The sequence below is a fragment of the Heliconius melpomene genome, chromosome 18, assembly GCF_056956725.1.
Source record: "Heliconius melpomene rosina isolate 202511_hmr_F chromosome 18, ASM5695672v1, whole genome shotgun sequence".
In the NCBI taxonomy this organism is placed as follows: Eukaryota; Metazoa; Arthropoda; class Insecta; order Lepidoptera; family Nymphalidae; genus Heliconius; species Heliconius melpomene.
Genome location: NC_140406.1, coordinates 3,314,524 through 3,333,381, shown reverse-complemented (window position 1 = coordinate 3,333,381; position 18,858 = coordinate 3,314,524). Strand labels below are relative to the sequence as shown.

The window sequence follows — 18,858 nt, the reverse complement described above, 5'->3', positions numbered from 1 at the left end:
TAAACATTCTTTTTATTACAATATTATTATATAACTTTATTTAAGTATATTTAATAAAACATTTATAATAATTTAAGAACAACCAATAGGTATATGAATAATATTTATCACAAACATATAGATCAGATTACATAATTAAAAGAAACGTACATTTTTAAATTATTTATTGTAGTCAGATTAGCATAATTATGTAGAAGCGCATAATTATGTAAATGCTTGCAAATGGTTTCTGCTTAATACTTTATATGGACGTTGAGGTGTTTAACAATAAGCTAGGTATTTAAGAATGATATTAACGATATATAATGGTTGTTATTGTTGCATTCTTTTAATTCTCTGCTTTATTCTGCATGTACCTAGCAGGATACGCAGAGGGAGCCTAGTGTTTAGACATGCCGGTCCCCAGCTTCCGCCAACTTCTGGAGGCATTGCGTATAGAGCGGCGGAATAGTATTTCATTTAATGGAAAGAGACAATATTTGCATAATTATTGTGATAAACGAGAAACTGTAAAAGAAATAGTATCTATGGCATCATTATATGCTGACGAAGCAGCCTATTCAATTGACTTTCATTTCCCACACGTAAGTAAACATCGCATATAAAAACTGCACGTGAACATTTATATGCTGCGAACGCACACGTTATTCTTGATAAGTGAGCAAAAAAGTGCAAATTGTAACAATGGGTGGTTCGACGCCAGGAAATGTGGCTGCATCGTTCAGCTGCCTGCGGACTGACGAAAATATCAATGAATAAACTGTCAATTCCGAAACGAATACAATATAAGAAATATAATAGTGTTATGTATTTTACTACAATATATGTATATTAAAAATTGAGGCCATTCGTAGCGCACTGGCACAAGGGTGTGCCTCCAGGATTCGGTGGAAAGTGGGGGGCGGACTGTCTTAGCACTCCACTCCCTCTGCCTACCCTGCTACATGCGGAATAAAGTATGAAGCTGAAAAAAAGTATTAAAAAAATAAATCGACATGCACACGTTGGACTATAATTATAGTAGGTTCTCCATTACGAATTACCAGTGCTCACGAGTGCGTCAGCCCGGCCTGCGCGCTGCGGTCACAGGCAGACGTACGGGCATGGTATTTCATTTCATATTTTATTATTATTACAGCTCCCCGCCTCACGCGGCTGACTTCCATCCGTAATGAACGCTTGCCGAGGGACTCGACCGCAGAATATCTGCGTAAAATTGAGTCGGCAGACACCTCTGTGATAAACTCCGTTGTTATGGCTATGATTACGATTTTCCTTGTTAAAATATATTTTTTTCCTTGTTTGTATGCCAAAAAGTATATTTAATATTTGCCTTTTTCGGTATACAAAATGTTAAACATAATTGTTTTTTAGTTTTTTAATTAATTTAGTCAGCTCTATCTTAAAACTTCTAGACTCTTTATCTTTGCTCACTAATTAATAGTAAGTGCCTTTATGAACGATGACTCTTTCATTTAAAAAGAAAAGACTTTTGATTACAATTACGCATCACAATGGCCGTGTGTGAGAGTTCCACGCGGCCACATGTATTGTACTATTTAATTTATTATGTTATTACAGCGCCTCATGCTCTATTTACTCAATCGGTAACAATAGAAACTAATAACGATCATTTGTTATTAAATGCATGCAACTCATTACTGTGACGAGCGTTGGCAATAGTCCTATTAAATGTTAAACGTGTTACGTGTTACGATGGACGAGGGCAACGGAAGTGACGGAAGTAGCTGATTCTAATTAAATATTAGTCACAAAGCAAAATTTTGTATCTCATAAGGAATTAAAATTCATGCAGTGCGCGATCGGGGCGAGCAGGGCAGGCTCCACAAAATGGCTGCCGGAGGCTCGGGAGTCGTGACCGCCTGGAATCCACACGCTCGCTCGAACCCTCATCAATTATGCATGAATGCGGCTGAACGCCAATGTTTACTCTCCATGAGACAACTATTTATTGCGTCGTGTGGTTTTTGACAATCGATCTTTCATTAGTATTGCACTGTCTCGTATATCTTTATACGTATATCCACTTTAATATCAATAGCCTATTTGGTCATTGGATATTATTTAAATTGTAAATATTTCGATTTAAAACAATATCTAGATTTAGATAACAAGTTTGCCAAATGTTGGTATTTATAGTAATAGTCTAGTGAATTAGTTCTGTCACGAATAAAAAGAACATTATTTAATAGTTATTTGTTTATGTAAATCAATATACAATTTATAAATAACATTCGATATTATATTCGTCATAATGACAACGGGAGTAGCAGGATATAAATATTTAAATTAGAACGTATATAAATTGTACATTAAAGAAATATGTTTTATCGAATTGTTATTATAGCAATAATATCTCGTGTTCCACGAGTAAGCGGAACGTCCACAGAATATCATCATGATTCATTACTATTGCATCACACAGTGGCTCGTCAAATTAATTCAATCGTAATATGTATCAGTTTATAAGTATTTGTACTCGTATTCGTACACAGACAGCTGTGTAAGCTATCGATAACCCTAAGTAAAATAAGTCATTGTTGAAATCGGTGTCGTTCATATATATATATATCTATCATATCTGTATGTATGTCTTTATATATCTATTAGTGCTGTAAACGTGCTCTAGACGGTTCAGGAATTTTATAGTGATACGCCGTAAATTCTCCCACGCGGTGTTGTCGTTGTCAGGAAATTGCGATGTCTGTGTAAGTCTGTTTATGTATATATATTCCTTTCGCTTTGTAAACCTTTGCGATGGAGCGCTGTATATAGTAATAACGTTATTCATTACACAAAGGCTTCGTTATTTACCTTAATGAGCACTATATACGTGATTATTATATTATATTTGTGATTAATGTTACGTTAATTAATTAATTACTCATAATTAATAACGTCCTTGTTGGAATGGATAATTGCATAACTCTCTAATCAGTCCTAAATCTCACCGGAAAGTCCAGATCAATGTCGTTCGTAAATTGTAATACCTACGCGATAACGTAGAATATTTCGAATGTTACAAAAATATTTTGCTCGCGCTCGTTGCCGCTATCGCAGTTATTAGCATTATTTAGATAAAGCTTATTTAAACGTATAGAGTGGGTTCGTTATCAGTCGCTGCAACCAGGTTATCGACTGCCGTGTTTGCGTTTCCTATCTTTAGTTCGCTGTGTGGGTTATCTAACCTATCTATGGAGAGATTGCGTGGTAAACGTTTATTTTTAGGAATTACACACGGCAGACGTGAGATTCTACTATTGAAATACTCGTACGGTCACATGATATTTATATAAGAAATGAGTATTAAAATTTCTACCCGGATCTAGTGAACCGTAACACACCGTAATCGCTTTTTAAGTATAACTAAATAGAATATTTAACAAAGACAAATTAATAGGAAGATATGACTCAATCAGTAAATTGGTGTTACAATTTTATTAGTAAGGTGTTTAAAAAATGTTTCTGATACATTGTATATGTGTAAAATAAAAAGTAAAACAGAATAAAATGGCAATACTTATTTGCATTACGTCGTTAATACGATTAGCACAAAACAGAAACGGATACGTGACCTCCTTGCGTGTTTTGACAAAAAATTCTCAATAATATTTACTTAAATGTCAATTTATCATATTTCTTGTGACTTGAACTGATAAGACTGTTACAAAATCACAATCACGAATCAATATAGATAATAGTATAAAAAGGAAGAATAATAGTAGTACGAAAGAAAAATCTTTAAAAATAGATATAATATGTCTAATAACAAATTACTAAATGAAATTATAGTACAAAATCAAAAATAAATAACAATATATAAGAAGTGAACACAAACGTAAGTTGTTTACAAAAGTATCATAACACGTTTCCGAGAAGTAAGCGGACATGATGTTAGCTCAGCATTTAGTGATAAAACTAAAAGCAATTTATATGACACTACGAATACTTGGGACCTCGCCAAATTGTTGCCGAGTCGTTAATATCGCCGGCGTGTTGGTCAACGATCGATATCTGTTTGTGTTGTTTAAAATTGGACGAATTTATATTTAAATTGGTTATTTTTACGATTACTTTTTATCATGTCATTTTTGTTGACATCGAAAAGCTTTTTGAGTTTATTTTAATATGAATTGTGTTTGTTTTTAAAAACTCATTATTAATATTTAATATTAAACCTTTTTCATATATGTATTATATTAAAAATACATCATATATATTATTAATATTATGTACTTATAGCGCCATATTAAATTAACGTAATTTGTTATTAATTAGTTAGCGTGTGCTATTTACTGCTACTTAATAGGTAATTATTTTTGAATTCAATATCTTTGTTTACTTACAGATACGACTTAGTCATTGATCCGTAATGTATTCATTATCAATTCGAGTGGTCTGAATCTTATCATCAAAAACTTTCCTTTATAATTTATTTATGAGCATATAAATTGGATAGATTAAATGGAAATGTATAATTGATATTTATTTTAGATAGATAGAGTAACAATAATAAAACATTCAGCAACAAATAATTAAATTTCCTCAACCAAAACCCATTAAACGAAAGTAAGATAATTATATCGTCGTTTATATAAAAAGCCTTAACGTTCCCACAAGCAATGCGAAAGCTGTAAATTATCGAGTATCGTGATTATCAACAGCTGCCCTTCCTGTAACGTTATCAGAGGTAGTCAGTCCACTTTGATAGGAGATAGGACGGGTGCATGCATCGTTGTCAGGTGTGTCCCCCTCGCCGCCCCCTGTGCACCCGCGCCCCCGCGCGTCTGTGTGCAAGGGGGGGCTCCCCGGCCAGCCCTCTCGCTTCACACCCGCATTGCCGTTCACTTGTTGCTACGTAGTGCTACGTCGCAGCACCACCCGTCCGCTCCCCCCCCCCCCCCGCCCCGATCCTCGCGCGCGCGCCCCCCGCGTCCCCCGCACCTCCGGCTACCACTTCCCCGCTTTCAGTTCTTTGTGCGCTATCGAAGGTTTTGCACGTCTGTTGTCTGCAATACCCGACATATTAGCATAGTCGTGTTCTTTGTACGTTCATATTAAATACTAACACGTATAGCCCAACCGACTGAAGTAGTGTGTGTGTGCAGGTGAACGCCTGGCCGCTTCGATTTCCTGACCGCATTCAAGGACAAGTGGATTGCTTTAATTTTCAACGGTCGCCGAGGATCCTTTTTATAGCCTGGATATTTTTGTGATAGTGACTTTGTACATTGGTGATTGGCCTGCTTTCGTTAAAGGAGTTGCAAGTGTGAAACATATTGCTAGTGTTAGTGCCGCTCGAGATATTTATTACTACGAGAAGTATAACAGTGTTGTAAAAGCACTTAATTGTGAGTATTAAATGTACAATATTACTTTTCTTATAAAAATCTACGCTATTTTTAGGACAAAGAGAAAATTTAAGGTATACTTTATTTTACAATGATTTTTCAGCAATTATTAAACATCGAGTTGCTTAGTTACCTTAATGCACAGAAAAAGTAGGTTCTGTTTAAAAAAACAATAAATCGTTATTAATTGACGCATATGGCAATAAACTTTAGATGTTTTTATACTCCCAAATTGAAGATGTCATATGTGATATTCAATAGTATAAGAAGTGCCTTAGGAGATATATTTAATTGGTACAAAACACGCCACGTAGAATCGTGCTCCAGTTGACCTTTAATCGGCAATGTTATCGAATGTGCCGTTGTGCATTGTTAACCTCCGGAATGCCCCTCGCCTCTCGGTTTATGCTTATCGCTATTGTTATTAAACTTTCTAATGACCCGCACTCCACACTTGTTCCAATTTTCATCATTATTCATTGTTCTGAATGCCTTTTATGTCATGTACCGATAATTACTTATTATGAAGATAATGTATTCTAGTAAACATGTAGTGGTTGACGCTAATACGCCATGACGGTAATACTAATAATTTCTTAGAAACATCTCTTCGTTGAAATTTAAACCGCATTGTTGTTTTATTTGGCGTCGAATGACTCAACGCTATATATAATACACCCATACGCAGCTAAATTTGAGAATGATTTATTGCTTATTAAAATATTTACATAAAGAAACCGTTACACTTATTAATTGAGAATTTTAATGAAGAAATGTCCCATTTATTCGAATCACCTGCGTGTTACATCTCAAGAAGTAGATTTTGTAAAGTATTCGTTTTGTTATTATATCGTTTGTACTATTGTTATTTTCTTTTCCTGTTTTATAATGGAGTACATATGTATGTATATATTAGCATAATTTATATAACGTACTTAGAGTTATGCCTCGTATTTAAATACAACTCAATAGTATTAATTAATATGTACATTACAATCTTTACTATTAACTATATTAGATAAAAACTCGCCAAATTTTTCACAAACTAATGCATTGCGCAATTACCTAGTTTACGCGTTGCGGTCGTCGCGAGTCGTGACTCGTGATGCAACCACGAAACCATTATACCTTCAAGGTGGTGTACCACTCACGATATCTGATACTCTGGCCGATCACGATCACTTTTTGCAGAGTTGAATAACACTCTTAGGGTGGAAATTACACACGGAAGTTGGCAATACGCTAATTATTGAAGATTCTAATATAACTTGCTGTTTATATAGTTTACTATTAGAAGTGCAATTATATTATATCTTATCTATCTATGTATAAACATACCTAAGCATATACCTACCTCTTTTAGAAGTACGTGTCGGCATATGTTGCGGTTTGCGGTTTTCTTAGTAACTCTTTTTAATCGAACTGTACCTGTGTTAGATGTAGGTAGTAGGTATTGCACAATTAAAATCGATACAAATGCCTCATGTCCACGTAGAAAGCTCGGTCGCTAATTTTTTTTTTATCAAGTACTTTAAGTAGCGGTTATCGTCCGAGTGGAAGTGTTCATTATACGCTCGGCGGACTCGGTACGCTCTAGTGGTTTTAACGAGATCTCCGCTCGACTCGACAAACATGCGATATCGCATTGCAAATACGTGTAGTGTACGCCTGTACGCTTGTACGCTCCTCAATCAATGTTATGTATACATGTTTGTGGAACTATGGACGCTTATTATACGGAGTGGGCTCGGGGGAAATACATGCACATATCGTTGTCTGTAGAGTAGAGGTACTCTGAGAGTACTTTTTGGGGAAAATGAAACTGAATAACGATTTTGATTCGATTTTTTGTTATTTTGTATTGTAATTGAATTGATTCGATAACGTTATTGGTCGTTATGAAACATATTATTATCCATCTATATTGTTTCAAATTGCATACGTCTTATATGCTCGGTAACTACTTGATGATTTTGACCTTTTAACCCCGCTGTTTCCGCTGCAATGAAACTCAAGTATGCATTATGAGTTCTCGTTTTATTGGACGGTTAATAGCTGACGTAGTACTCTATTCTCGGCAATCGTTTGTAACTACGGAAAATGTGACCAAGATGAGGTGAATTATATTTTGAATTGCACACATGGCACAGCTCAGCACATGTGCAGATTACGTAACCTTTGAAGTAATCGTTGAACACATTTTCAATTAAGGTAGCATAACCTAAATAACGAGGCGTGTTTTATTAACATTGCCATTTCAGCCTGTCGCGTTGGTGCAATGGTTGCGTCTGCTCACTCGAAGTATGCTCATGAATAATTCAACCAGAACACACCGTCGCCCGTCAATACTAAGTTTGTGTGAAGTTTTTGCCTTCCTATCTAATGAAAGGCTCTCTCACCGGGCAGATCTGAGCGTTTGTCTTGTCAATCAGCTGCTGTCAGGCGGTGCTCGGGGCTCGGTGCCTCACTCCCCCCAGAGAGTTATTTGTTGCCCTATTGTCCGCGACCGCTGATCGCGGGTCTATTGTCTCGGAGGTTTTGTTTACACTCGCTGGCGTATCCGTTTGCGGAACATTCTTACTTGTCTATATTGAATGTTTCTTCTTTTACAAAATAGTACTACTTTTTTTAAAGTTCTTTATACTTATACAAGTTATTATATAATAATATTGTGTTGGAAATTGATATAAATGTAAAGCATCTATTAATGCAAACTAACACTTTTGCATAAAAGTCGGTGTGCAATCTATAAATAAAATATTATAATCAAATTGTACTATTGCAAAAAATACGTCATGATTATGCTATTAAAACGTATTTGCTTATCTTGAATATAAAGCAACGTGAAGTACACGAGGCGGCGGGGTCGGCTCCTCTGTTTGTTTGCCATGAATAATTATTTATGCGATTATGTAAATGAGCACCGCCGTTAACAGCTTCTCATTAACATTCCATTGTCGCTCTTTTGACACACACTCTTGTTCCTTTTGTGCCGTTTCGTGTCCATTTTTATTTGGCCAACGGACTTCTTAATGTATTCAGTTATGATATAATCCACCGGTAACGTTTCTTTTTATCATCCTTGCTGTTCCATAGATGACCATTTATAATGCGTGTTACTTTAAATGCTAATTCACATTTATATATGAATAGCATATATAAAACTAATGTATGTTTATTTTATTTTAGTTTTCAACTCATTGTAGTTATTTATATATTGTTATATTCTTAAATACAAACAAACCAACATAGTTTTATGTTTGGTATGTAAAATTATTTTGAATATAGTAATATTGGCTTCATCATTCTACTTTTATATAATATGGGTTACTATCAAAATGGAAGTGACTAAGGAATTCACGATTGTAGAGATATCTATGTTGCCACATTGCCCCTGTTCTGGTTTGGAGCCAAATGCTGTCTCGTCAAATGTTATCTTCATATATTGGCGGTCGGCCAGTCATTCACATGCGAGTGTGACACGCTACACCAATCCTTTGCCAACATATTTTTGCACATTTTATCATCTTTTCACGTCGCTGTCCTCTTCCGGAGTCGGTAATTAATCGTGACTTCAATAACACATTCTTGTCACGCCTATCTGGAGCCGGGGCCCCGTTGAGAAAGTGATACGAAGTGGCGCTCGGGTTTCATAATTAATTGATGACTACGATATATGGAACATAGTGATTACGCCACCCATGTTTATGTACAAATAACAGCTTACGTTAAATTATTGTAAAATGTCTAAATTTAAATAACATTATTTCGCGTATTTGTGCACTACTGTGTTGTTTTGTTAGTTGAAACTTTTGTGTTATGTTTCATTTTAAACTCGTCGGTGTCAGCACATGACACATTTTTGCAAGTCAGTGGGCGTAGTGTGAATGGGCCAATATTGGCCGCCGTCCAAACGTGCGAGCATCAACATACTAAAATGCTGACGTCAGCCCATATATCAGCGGAAAGATGCTGATTGATATTTACAAAGTTAAATTTAATGCTTACTACATTTTGATTTCCTGGCAATTTCATTTTAATAATTTTAAACGTTTTGATGTTGTTCCAGGTATTGCAGAAAGTGTTAGTGCGAGTGGTGATGCGGAGATCAGTGAGGAAAACAAGTGCGTTTCGGAAGTGAAAGCCTCGTGTACCAACAGTGGTGGTGAAGTGAGTGCGAGTGCGGGCGCGGATGGTGTTGGCGGCGCCGTGGCCTCCGAGGAGGACGACTGTGTGATAGTGTGCGCGCGCGATGCGGACTCGCGCTCCGACTCGGGCGTGAGCGGCGTGCGCTCGGGCGGCTCGGCCAGCTCCGTGGAGGAGTGGCGCGGCATGGCGCACGGGTACGGCGGCGGTCCGCCCCCGCCCCTGCTGCACCTGCCGCCCCCGCCGCCCCCCACGCTGTACCCCAGCGAGCTGCTGTGGAAGCAGCGGTACCAGCCGCCGCACGCGCTGCACGCGCCGCTGCACCACGCCATCGCGGACGACTACATCGCGGTCGCCAACTACGACAGGGAGAGACATGAAAGACTGCTACGGTAAATAACACTCCCAATCTCCTCACTTATTTAATTAAAATAAAAAGCAAATTCCGATTAATATAGCAACCAACCTAACCTAACCTAACCTAACTGATAAGCGTTACGCGGCGATTGATCACGTACATATTATAATTAATGATTACACAAGATTACATAAACATATAGATTTCAATTCAAAATTCTTATATTCTGACGCAATATTGAAATAGATGAAGTTATATGTAGATTTGTTCTTTTTTTGCAATCAACTGCAGTTAGTATAAAAAATGAAATTATTTTTTTCTTTTGAAAAAGGAAATTACGTCGACTACGACGCTACTTAATAATTTTGGTCACATAAAATAAAGACGTATTCAAAATTGTCATCGGAGAGGAAGAATAGCTTCCGTCTCCATTGTTATGAGCTGAAACGAATCAAATAACTCATTAATTTACATACAATAGACTAAACATTCTCAGTTATTCAATAGAAGTTCACTTCTTGTAAATGCTCGTTGATTCATTAAATAAATTCCATTTGTATGTTATGTACATATGCGTGACGTTTTAACATTTTACGATACCCATTCATCATTATGTGCAATTAAATTTTCAAGACTAAATGTTGTCATGTTGTAAATTGCTTATAACCAGGGACGAAGTATTTTTTATGAGTTAGATTATTATCAATTTTAACCATATAAAATTAACGTGCCGTAAAAATCCCAATATGTAGACTTAAGCACGTTATATAAAAACAGAAAATTATCTTAGCAAGTAGGTACTTATTCAATCGTCATATTCTTACGTAAACATTTAAAGATTCGAAAGGACTGTTAAAAATAAAATATCGAAGAGTTTGTCCGTACGATAACGTGTACATTAGGTAAATACTAGAAATATTTGAAATATGACCGATAACAAGGTATTCTGTGATAATATTTAGATTATATTTTACTAAATCCATGCGATTTATCCGATATTATTAGACTTAATACCTTTATCATAATGAATGCTTCCTTTATTATCAACTATGTTGTAAAAATTATGAATATTTATCGTTCTACAACAAAAACATTTAACATATTGAATTTAGCACTTTTTTAGTTAGAGCAATTTTTGGTTTTGTTATTCTTTTGATACTACCAAATTCGATGAAATTGGCAGAGACTGCTTACCTTTTGTTTTAGCAGACTGGGAGACCTGACAATAAGTTGGGAGAGGAATTGAACTCCACAAACATCGTTCAAACAAGTGTATCCTGTCAAGTACCATCTACCGAGGCCATCCTACCAATATATATTGTTTCTAGATTCAAAAAATGTTATTAATGAAATAAATTTACGGTGTGCAATATATACAAGAATGTTAATAAAAAATGTTATCGCCACAATCCGGCGAACGAATAGACGTGGGTGATCATTCTACACGATGTATTGAGGATAGGGAAAGAAAAGATTATTGTTCATCGTCCCCAAAATGGGGAGGGCTTTGTTGAAATTACTTTATTCTTTAAGCCAAAAAGGTAGGCATAATCTCCATCATATAATTTTATTATTTACCAACTTTCTTGTTATTTTAAATACAATATATAGTTTTCGTACCAATAACAATAATTTTAAGTTGTTATATAAGAATTATGCAATATTTATTTTGAAAGATCTTCTCGATATAAAAAATTATAACTTATAATAAAAAAAATATAAAAATCGTTACGTAAACATTAATAAAAACTTTCTTTTACAACTGTCTATATAATATAAATTTATTTAAACCTTTCGACAGCCTAATTTATAACTAATTCTTGCTTTACCAGATAAACAATGTTTTTGTTTATTGAACTTTTCAATAACAAGTTTGTGTCTAACATTAAAATATCGACAGAGATCGGAATGTTTCTTTTGTAATAATAATAAATAGTATTTTTATCTAAACAGGAAAAACAAGACAGAAAAGCATTTATTGTGTTTAAATTGCTTATTGCTTTAGAGTAAATATAGATGAGAATTAATTGGAGGTTATTACGTCAGGGCTGGAAAGTTGTTTTGTAGTTCAAGGTTAACAACACCGGCGAGGCTTTGTCAATATCTGTTCAAAGTCATTTTATTAACAAAAGCCAAAATTTCAATTATAATTATTAAAAATACCTTTTTAACTCTGTTTTGTGGGAATGAATTCGAAGCTGTAAATAAATTTAAATATTAGTTATTATTAGTTGATAAATAAAAAAGAAAATAAATATTTAATAAAGAAATAAATATTAAATAAATATTTAAAATAGAAAATTAATATTTAAAATTAATATAGTGTTTAAATATGTGCAAGTATGTTGAATTACTTTTCAACAATTGTTATTAAATAAATTGGTATAAGATAAGTAATATTTTTGCTTTTTCAATGGAAAATACGAATGTGATAAGCCGTAGTATTATTTTATCCTCTTACTATCTGCAAGAGGATAAAATACAATGTACTACATTTACACAAAACATTGAACACTTTTAACAGAGGTCACATGAAGGTCAAACGCGATTAACATTTCCAGTATTCTATATAACGCTCTATATTGCGTGTACATGTAAATTTGTATAAAAAATAACCTTGAATTTATTTTTATTACAAATTTTAATGAACGATTTAGTACTTGCCGAGTTGGTTGTTTACAAACTTTTGTTATGATAGTAATGCTTATTTTTAAATTTCAAAGAGTTTTAGAAAGAAGTAAACAAAAGATAAGAAATGTGATAACGCTAATAAAAAGATTAGAATTGTTCTAGATAAATTTATACTATTTGTAAATTTATTGACTTATAACGGCACGACACTAAATAAACGACGACGAATTTTATTCATTTGTATTTTGCTGTTATCATGAGGCGAATCGTTACGCCATTACTGACACAGAAATGAGACGTACTCGTACATTCAAAAAAGTAAAAGTATCCATTTAAAGAAATTACCCACTTTTACTTTTGGAACAAGGTGTAAAAACAAATTAATTTCTTATTACCTTATACTGTGCAGCTTTTTAGTACTTACTTACCAGTTTAATTTATTTTTTCATTAAATAAATTAATTATCCTGCTAAAAATAGTTTTATGTAGTGTTGTACATTTCGAGAAACATGTAATTAGTGACGTATTTTTATAAATTTAAAAATATTATCATAATTAGTGCAGTCTATTAATTAATCTGTAAAGTTTACTTTTTAGTATATAACCGACATACATATATTATTTATGTATCTGTGACAGATAAAACATACTGTCATTTCATGAAATTAATTCGTAATTAAAGATATTATTTATTAGTTTTTTCTGCAAAACAACAATTTCTCTTTACGAATTTTAATAAGGACTTGTCGATTTAAACATTAAATAGGTTATTTCATTTTAATATTGTCTGCATTACCTTTTCTGTTTATTGAAAAAAAAAGCTATTTTTGTCCCAATTCGTTAATATTTCACTAATGTTTTTTTGTGAACATTACAATATTACAAATTAATTAGACGACCTACTAGACGGATTAATAATGACTGGTATCAAAAAATTAAATTACTGTAATTAAAGCCAATTAAACAAATATTTTTATATCGCTTATCTTAATTACTTTGTCTTATAACAGAGTTATTTTTATTTATTTTTATGATATGTTTTATCTATTTGTGAAATACTTGTATAGTTCTTGAAATTTTATAGTCATGATTTGCGTCATTTCATTAGTAATACACTGTTGTGTATCACCACAGTCAATAGCCATGTTTATATTATTGCAATATTTAAAACCAGATTCAGAGGAAATTTTTGTTAATTACGATTTTCCTTTGTCATTAGTAATATATAAAAAAATCGTACGTATGTATTTTTGCACCGTTATTTGCTCTACGAAAGAGTTTTGACATTCTCTATAAACTAGTTGGTTTACAATAACAATTTTTAAATATTAACGACCCGTAAAATTATCACGAATTATAAATATTTTAATTGCCCATCCCATCATATCTGAATGGATTTTCTAGCTAATTGTCATAAAATGTTATTACATAATATCTTATTAAGTTATTTGTTATATATTAAGTGGTAGTAGTTAGCTGATTTATAATTTACGTGAATAAATTAGATATAAATTATTGTGTATTTTATTATATTTAACTTCACAAGTTTTTATAATGGTAGCCTTGTAATAAAATTACATTGCTGTTTTTAATAAAAATAAAAAGGCATATAATAATACTTCTTAAACAGTCAATATTTTAAAATAAGTATTAATAATAGTTGACATTTGTCATTGTCATTAGCGAGTTTGAATAGAAAATTGCGTTAGGCAAAGCATCGGATACGATTGTGATCTTCCACGCGGTAATGTTGTATTTCCCGTTATTACTCGTTAAGTATTGAGTTAAGCTTAAAACGTGACTATAATATTTATGTCTCTTAGTCATGCATGGTTTTATAGCCTCTGGTAATGGGTTTGTCAGGCTTATACCACTTTGGACATTGTGTCTTTGCAAATAATTTGTTACCATAATTGAGTTTTTAGTAATTTTAGTTGTGTTTGTGTTATTTAATATTTTGAGTGACCTTGACCTAATTTAAATAGCCCAAAATGTTGAGATTTTTTTATGTTGTTTTATGTAGCACTATTTGTAGAACAATAATTTTTGCTTTGCTCCACTTAACATGCAATTATTTAATTTCTTAAATGTCTCGAAAATTGTATGTCTAAACAATCCTTTGGTCTACATTACTATGCAGGACAGGACAAGCGAGAATTGCTTTTGTAAATGTTTTGTTGTTTGTTCACAGAGAAAGGAGGGATCAGGAACAGCAAAGAGAAATGCTGGAAAAGCAGCAGAAAGAAAAGGAAAGGGAACGGATGGAAAGAGAACGTGAAAGAGAGAAACAAGAAAGAGAAGAAAAGGAAAGGAGAGATCAGGAAAATGCCGCTTCAAAGCTTGTGTCGAGGCATTTTGAAGAATCTCTCAGATTAGCAAATCAAAAGGTTAATATTGTAAAAACATCTTCAAGTGCTAAAATTATATTGATATTTTTTTTTTCAGTGAGGGTTAATGATTTCTAATTGTGTTCGTAGCGAGAACGCAGCATGTCGTGGTCGCTGCTAAATAGTCTGGCGCCTAATCGCGGAGCACCCGCCCCGGAGCACGAGCGGCTGCGGGCGCCGGAGCGCGCGTACTACTCTCCGCCCGCGCACGCGCCCGACCGCCTGCCGCAGCCCGACTACCAGCACGCCGCGCACGCGGCCCACGCGCCCCATGCGCAGCACCCCCAGCGCCACGCTCTCGCCAACTCCGACAAGCACCCCGTCCTACCTAAAGGCGAACCAAACTTTGCCCCCTACAACTACCCCAAATATAGGTATGACAAACTCAAGGATCAACACCTACCGGCGCCTCCTCCTCTCGTTCCTGAAAAAAATTCTGTGATAGTTAAGCACGATGCCAAACAAATACACTTAGAGCAAAAGCATCCGTATCCTAGCAAGCCGAGGAGCGAGCCATCGCCGCACTACCTCCCGTCGCGGCCGTACCGGACGGGCCTGTCGCCGCACGCGCCGCCGCACCCGCACCCCGCGCTACAGACGTCGCCGCACGCCGCCCTGCCCGCGCAGGACAAGAGTCGGCGGCTCTACCAGCCTCAGCCGCAAAGGTCGCCAGCTGCCTACTATCAGCCCGCGCCGGCTAAACCCAAGGTGTCTAGTCCAGCTCCTCCACACATATACGGTAAACCGAGCAGCAATTCTCCCGGACCCGCTCCGTCACCACACTTCGCTGTTGCAGTGGAGCCCCCGCTCCAGCTTACGAAGGCCGAGCCTCCTCCGGTGCCCTATCCTCCCCCATCCGCGTACTCCCCGGCGTTGCGAACGCGCCCGCCGCCAGTCGCGCACTCGCGCACCCCCGAGCCCCGGCCGCCGCCGCGGGCGCACGGCGACCTCACCAACTCATCCTCCCCGTGTCAAACCCAGCCCTTAGACCTCGGTATGGCGAGGGAGGACCCCGACCGTCTATCCCCGAGGAGACGATGTCCGTTCGATCCCGCGGAGTCAGACACCAAGAGGCGGCGGTTAGACAGTCCGGCGCCAGAGCCCCTGATAGCGGCCGCCGCTAGCGTGGGGCGCACGCCGCTGGGCTCGGAGCCGGCTCCTCAGGCGCCCGGTCCGCCCTGCGACGTACGCGTGCCCTCTGCCGACGGCAGCGTGGAGACGCCGGAAAAGGCGGCCGGTGCGTCGCCCGCGCCGCCGCCTACCCCGGCCGCCAGTCCCGCGCCTGCCACGCCCGCGCCTGCGCCCGCCACGCCGCCCGCGCCACCAGTCACGCCGCCCGTCACCACGGTTGCCGATAGCGAGACGCCTGCCAAGACTGCATCCCCGAGCCCGCGCGACGGCGCGGCGCCGGTGCGCCACTTGGGCAAGAAGGCTTGGCTTCAGAGACACGAGACGGCGCCGATCGGGGAAGGAGATTGTTCCGGCGGTGGAGGGACGTGTATAACTCTACCGATGACGATCACGCGAGTGTCGGAGCCGGACGATTCGAGCTCAAATATAGTCGTACCGGTCGCGGCCAAGTCGATCCAGCGAGGTGCACGAAAAACGTCAAAACCTAGAAAACCAAAGGAAGTCAACGGTCGCGTCGATGACGTAGAGGAGGACAGCTCTAGTTCGGAGCGCGAGGCTACATCACCGCCGAAGAGAAAGCCTCCGAAAGCGAAACGGAAAAAGGGAGCTCCAAAGAAAGCGAGCGACGAGCCTAAAAAGAAAAAGGCATCAGAAAGTGGCAGCGAGAGCGATAAAGAGAGTGATGATAAAGATTCCGATTCAGGCGGCAGTGGAAGCGGAAGCGGGAGTACGTCCAGCAAACGAGGAGGTGGACGTGCTAGAGGTCGAAGATCTCGGGGTGGAGGTCGCGGAGGTCGCCGACGAGAGGACCCGCCGCGAAGAACTCCATCAGCTGCTCACACCAAACCCACTTCCGAGTCGTTTCTCCAGAACGGGCCTTGCTTCGAGGTGGCCCCGAGATTAGCGAAGTGCCGCGAGTGTCGGTGGTCCCCCGCGCAACGCGACAAGGACATGCCGAACATCTTTTGCCGTTTTTACGCTTTCCGAAGACTGAAGTATGCCAAGAATAGGCAATTAGCAATAGCCGGCTTCTCAGACCCCTATAAGGACGCTGAGGAGGTAAGCATCATGTATTATTTATTAGGTTTGGCATAAAGCTAACAGGAATTACCTTTAATATATAATAATCGTGTATTTTTTGCAGGAGGACAAAAAATTATGGTTGTCATCGTCAGCCGGTGCGGCCGAGTTAGACATCGAAATGAGTTGTTTCCTATTAAGAGAAATCGGAGATCAGTTCTGTGAACTGTTGCAACAAGAAAAAGAAGCAGAGTCACATCATTTAAATGAAGGTATGTAACCTTTTCATAAAGTTATTATAAATATATATTCTTGGTGGTCTAATTAATTAATAAAAATATTTATTTTATTAAAAAAGTATATAAAAATTATAAACTAAAAGATTATAACAGATTTTAACTTTTGAAATAAATACTTCTCATGATTCTTTCCTTATTTTTTACCGACTTCTTTAAGAAAAGGAGATTATCTATATCTACTTTTATATAATATTCCTTATAGTGTAATTCCTGGTTGTACTAAATAATAATAATAATAAAAAAATATTAAAAACATGAACCTCACAAAGGTGGATTTATCTTGACAAGTGTTCTCTTCTTGATATTTTTAGAAAATATTAATCCTAAATATAACCTATTGTTTTAGATAAAACAATAGCGTGGAAGCGTGTAGTGCAAGGTGTTCGTGAAATATGCGACGTATGTGAGACCACGCTGTTTAATTTCCATTGGACGTGTGGAAAGTGCGGATTCGTCGTCTGCCTGGACTGTTATAAGGTAGATTTTTTGCATAATTATTTAAGTTATGATATCTTTGAAGCGTAGCTATTAAAACTGTTTATTTCGTTCCTAATATGGCTTTTAATATCAATTGAATAATTTTTAAAACCGTTGGAGTGTCACAAGTATAATCACTTTTGACAAACCATAAACAAACACTGTTCAATGTCATAAACTATAGAAAGACACAAAAAATGCTTGCAAAGTGCACTTGTGTAATGATTAATAAAATATTCACAAATTTAACAAAGTAAAGGCATAAAACCGTACAAATAGTAATGGTTCATTAGCATTTAATTATAATAATACTTTTTTTTCTACAGTCAAGAACGTCTGGCGAATCGGCTAATACACCGACTGACAGTAGTAGCACAACCAATTCAAGTACCAATGGGGAAAGAGATTCATTCGGGTAAGCATCTTCTTTTTTCTTTTCTTTCAGCTTTACGCTGCATCCCCAACTACCAAAGCTTGAAAATGAAAATAATTAATTTGTTTGATTGGGAATCAAACCCACAATAGTCACGTTTATAGTTGGACGCGGTACAGCTGCGCCACGACGGTTTCTTTTTCGGTATTCTAATAAAAACATCAACATAGTAACTTGGCATTTTATAATGGCACGTAAAATCTATAAGTATATTTATAAATGAGACTTAATAATTATTAAAAAATATCCTTTTTTGTTGTTGAAACTTTCAATGATAAATAAAGGTCGCAGATATAACCGATAAAACTTCATCTTTTAATAATTAATTCATACGTAATCTTTATACATTAAAATTTAAATATAAATATAAAATATTTAAGAACTTTATTCATTTTTATTTCTTATATACGTGTTTTCTCCTTGAAATGTTAAATTTACAATCAGTAGGTAGTCTATGAATAATTAAATAGTAATATAATGTAATAATAAAAATGTTTTTAACATTAATGACGTAAACATGATTTTTTGTCTAATAAAGCGATAGTATAATGAATTTTAATCTTTATTTATGTAATTTGTTCCATAAACCAATGATGATATTTCG

General features: G+C 36.5%; 1 protein-coding gene across 1 annotated transcript in view; it reads left to right on the top strand.

Moving 5' to 3' along the window:
* Positions 1 to 18,858, top strand: part of Kdm3 (Lysine demethylase 3) — a 114,201-nt gene that overhangs the window by 91,862 nt on the left and 3,481 nt on the right. The window contains exons 9-14 of the mRNA XM_085202464.1: positions 9,442 to 9,910; positions 14,699 to 14,894; positions 14,985 to 17,084; positions 17,170 to 17,317; positions 17,691 to 17,821; positions 18,148 to 18,236. Coding sequence (XP_085058590.1) covers positions 9,442 to 9,910; positions 14,699 to 14,894; positions 14,985 to 17,084; positions 17,170 to 17,317; positions 17,691 to 17,821; positions 18,148 to 18,236 — 3,133 coding nt within the window. The remainder of the gene's footprint in view (positions 1 to 9,441; positions 9,911 to 14,698; positions 14,895 to 14,984; positions 17,085 to 17,169; positions 17,318 to 17,690; positions 17,822 to 18,147; positions 18,237 to 18,858) is intronic.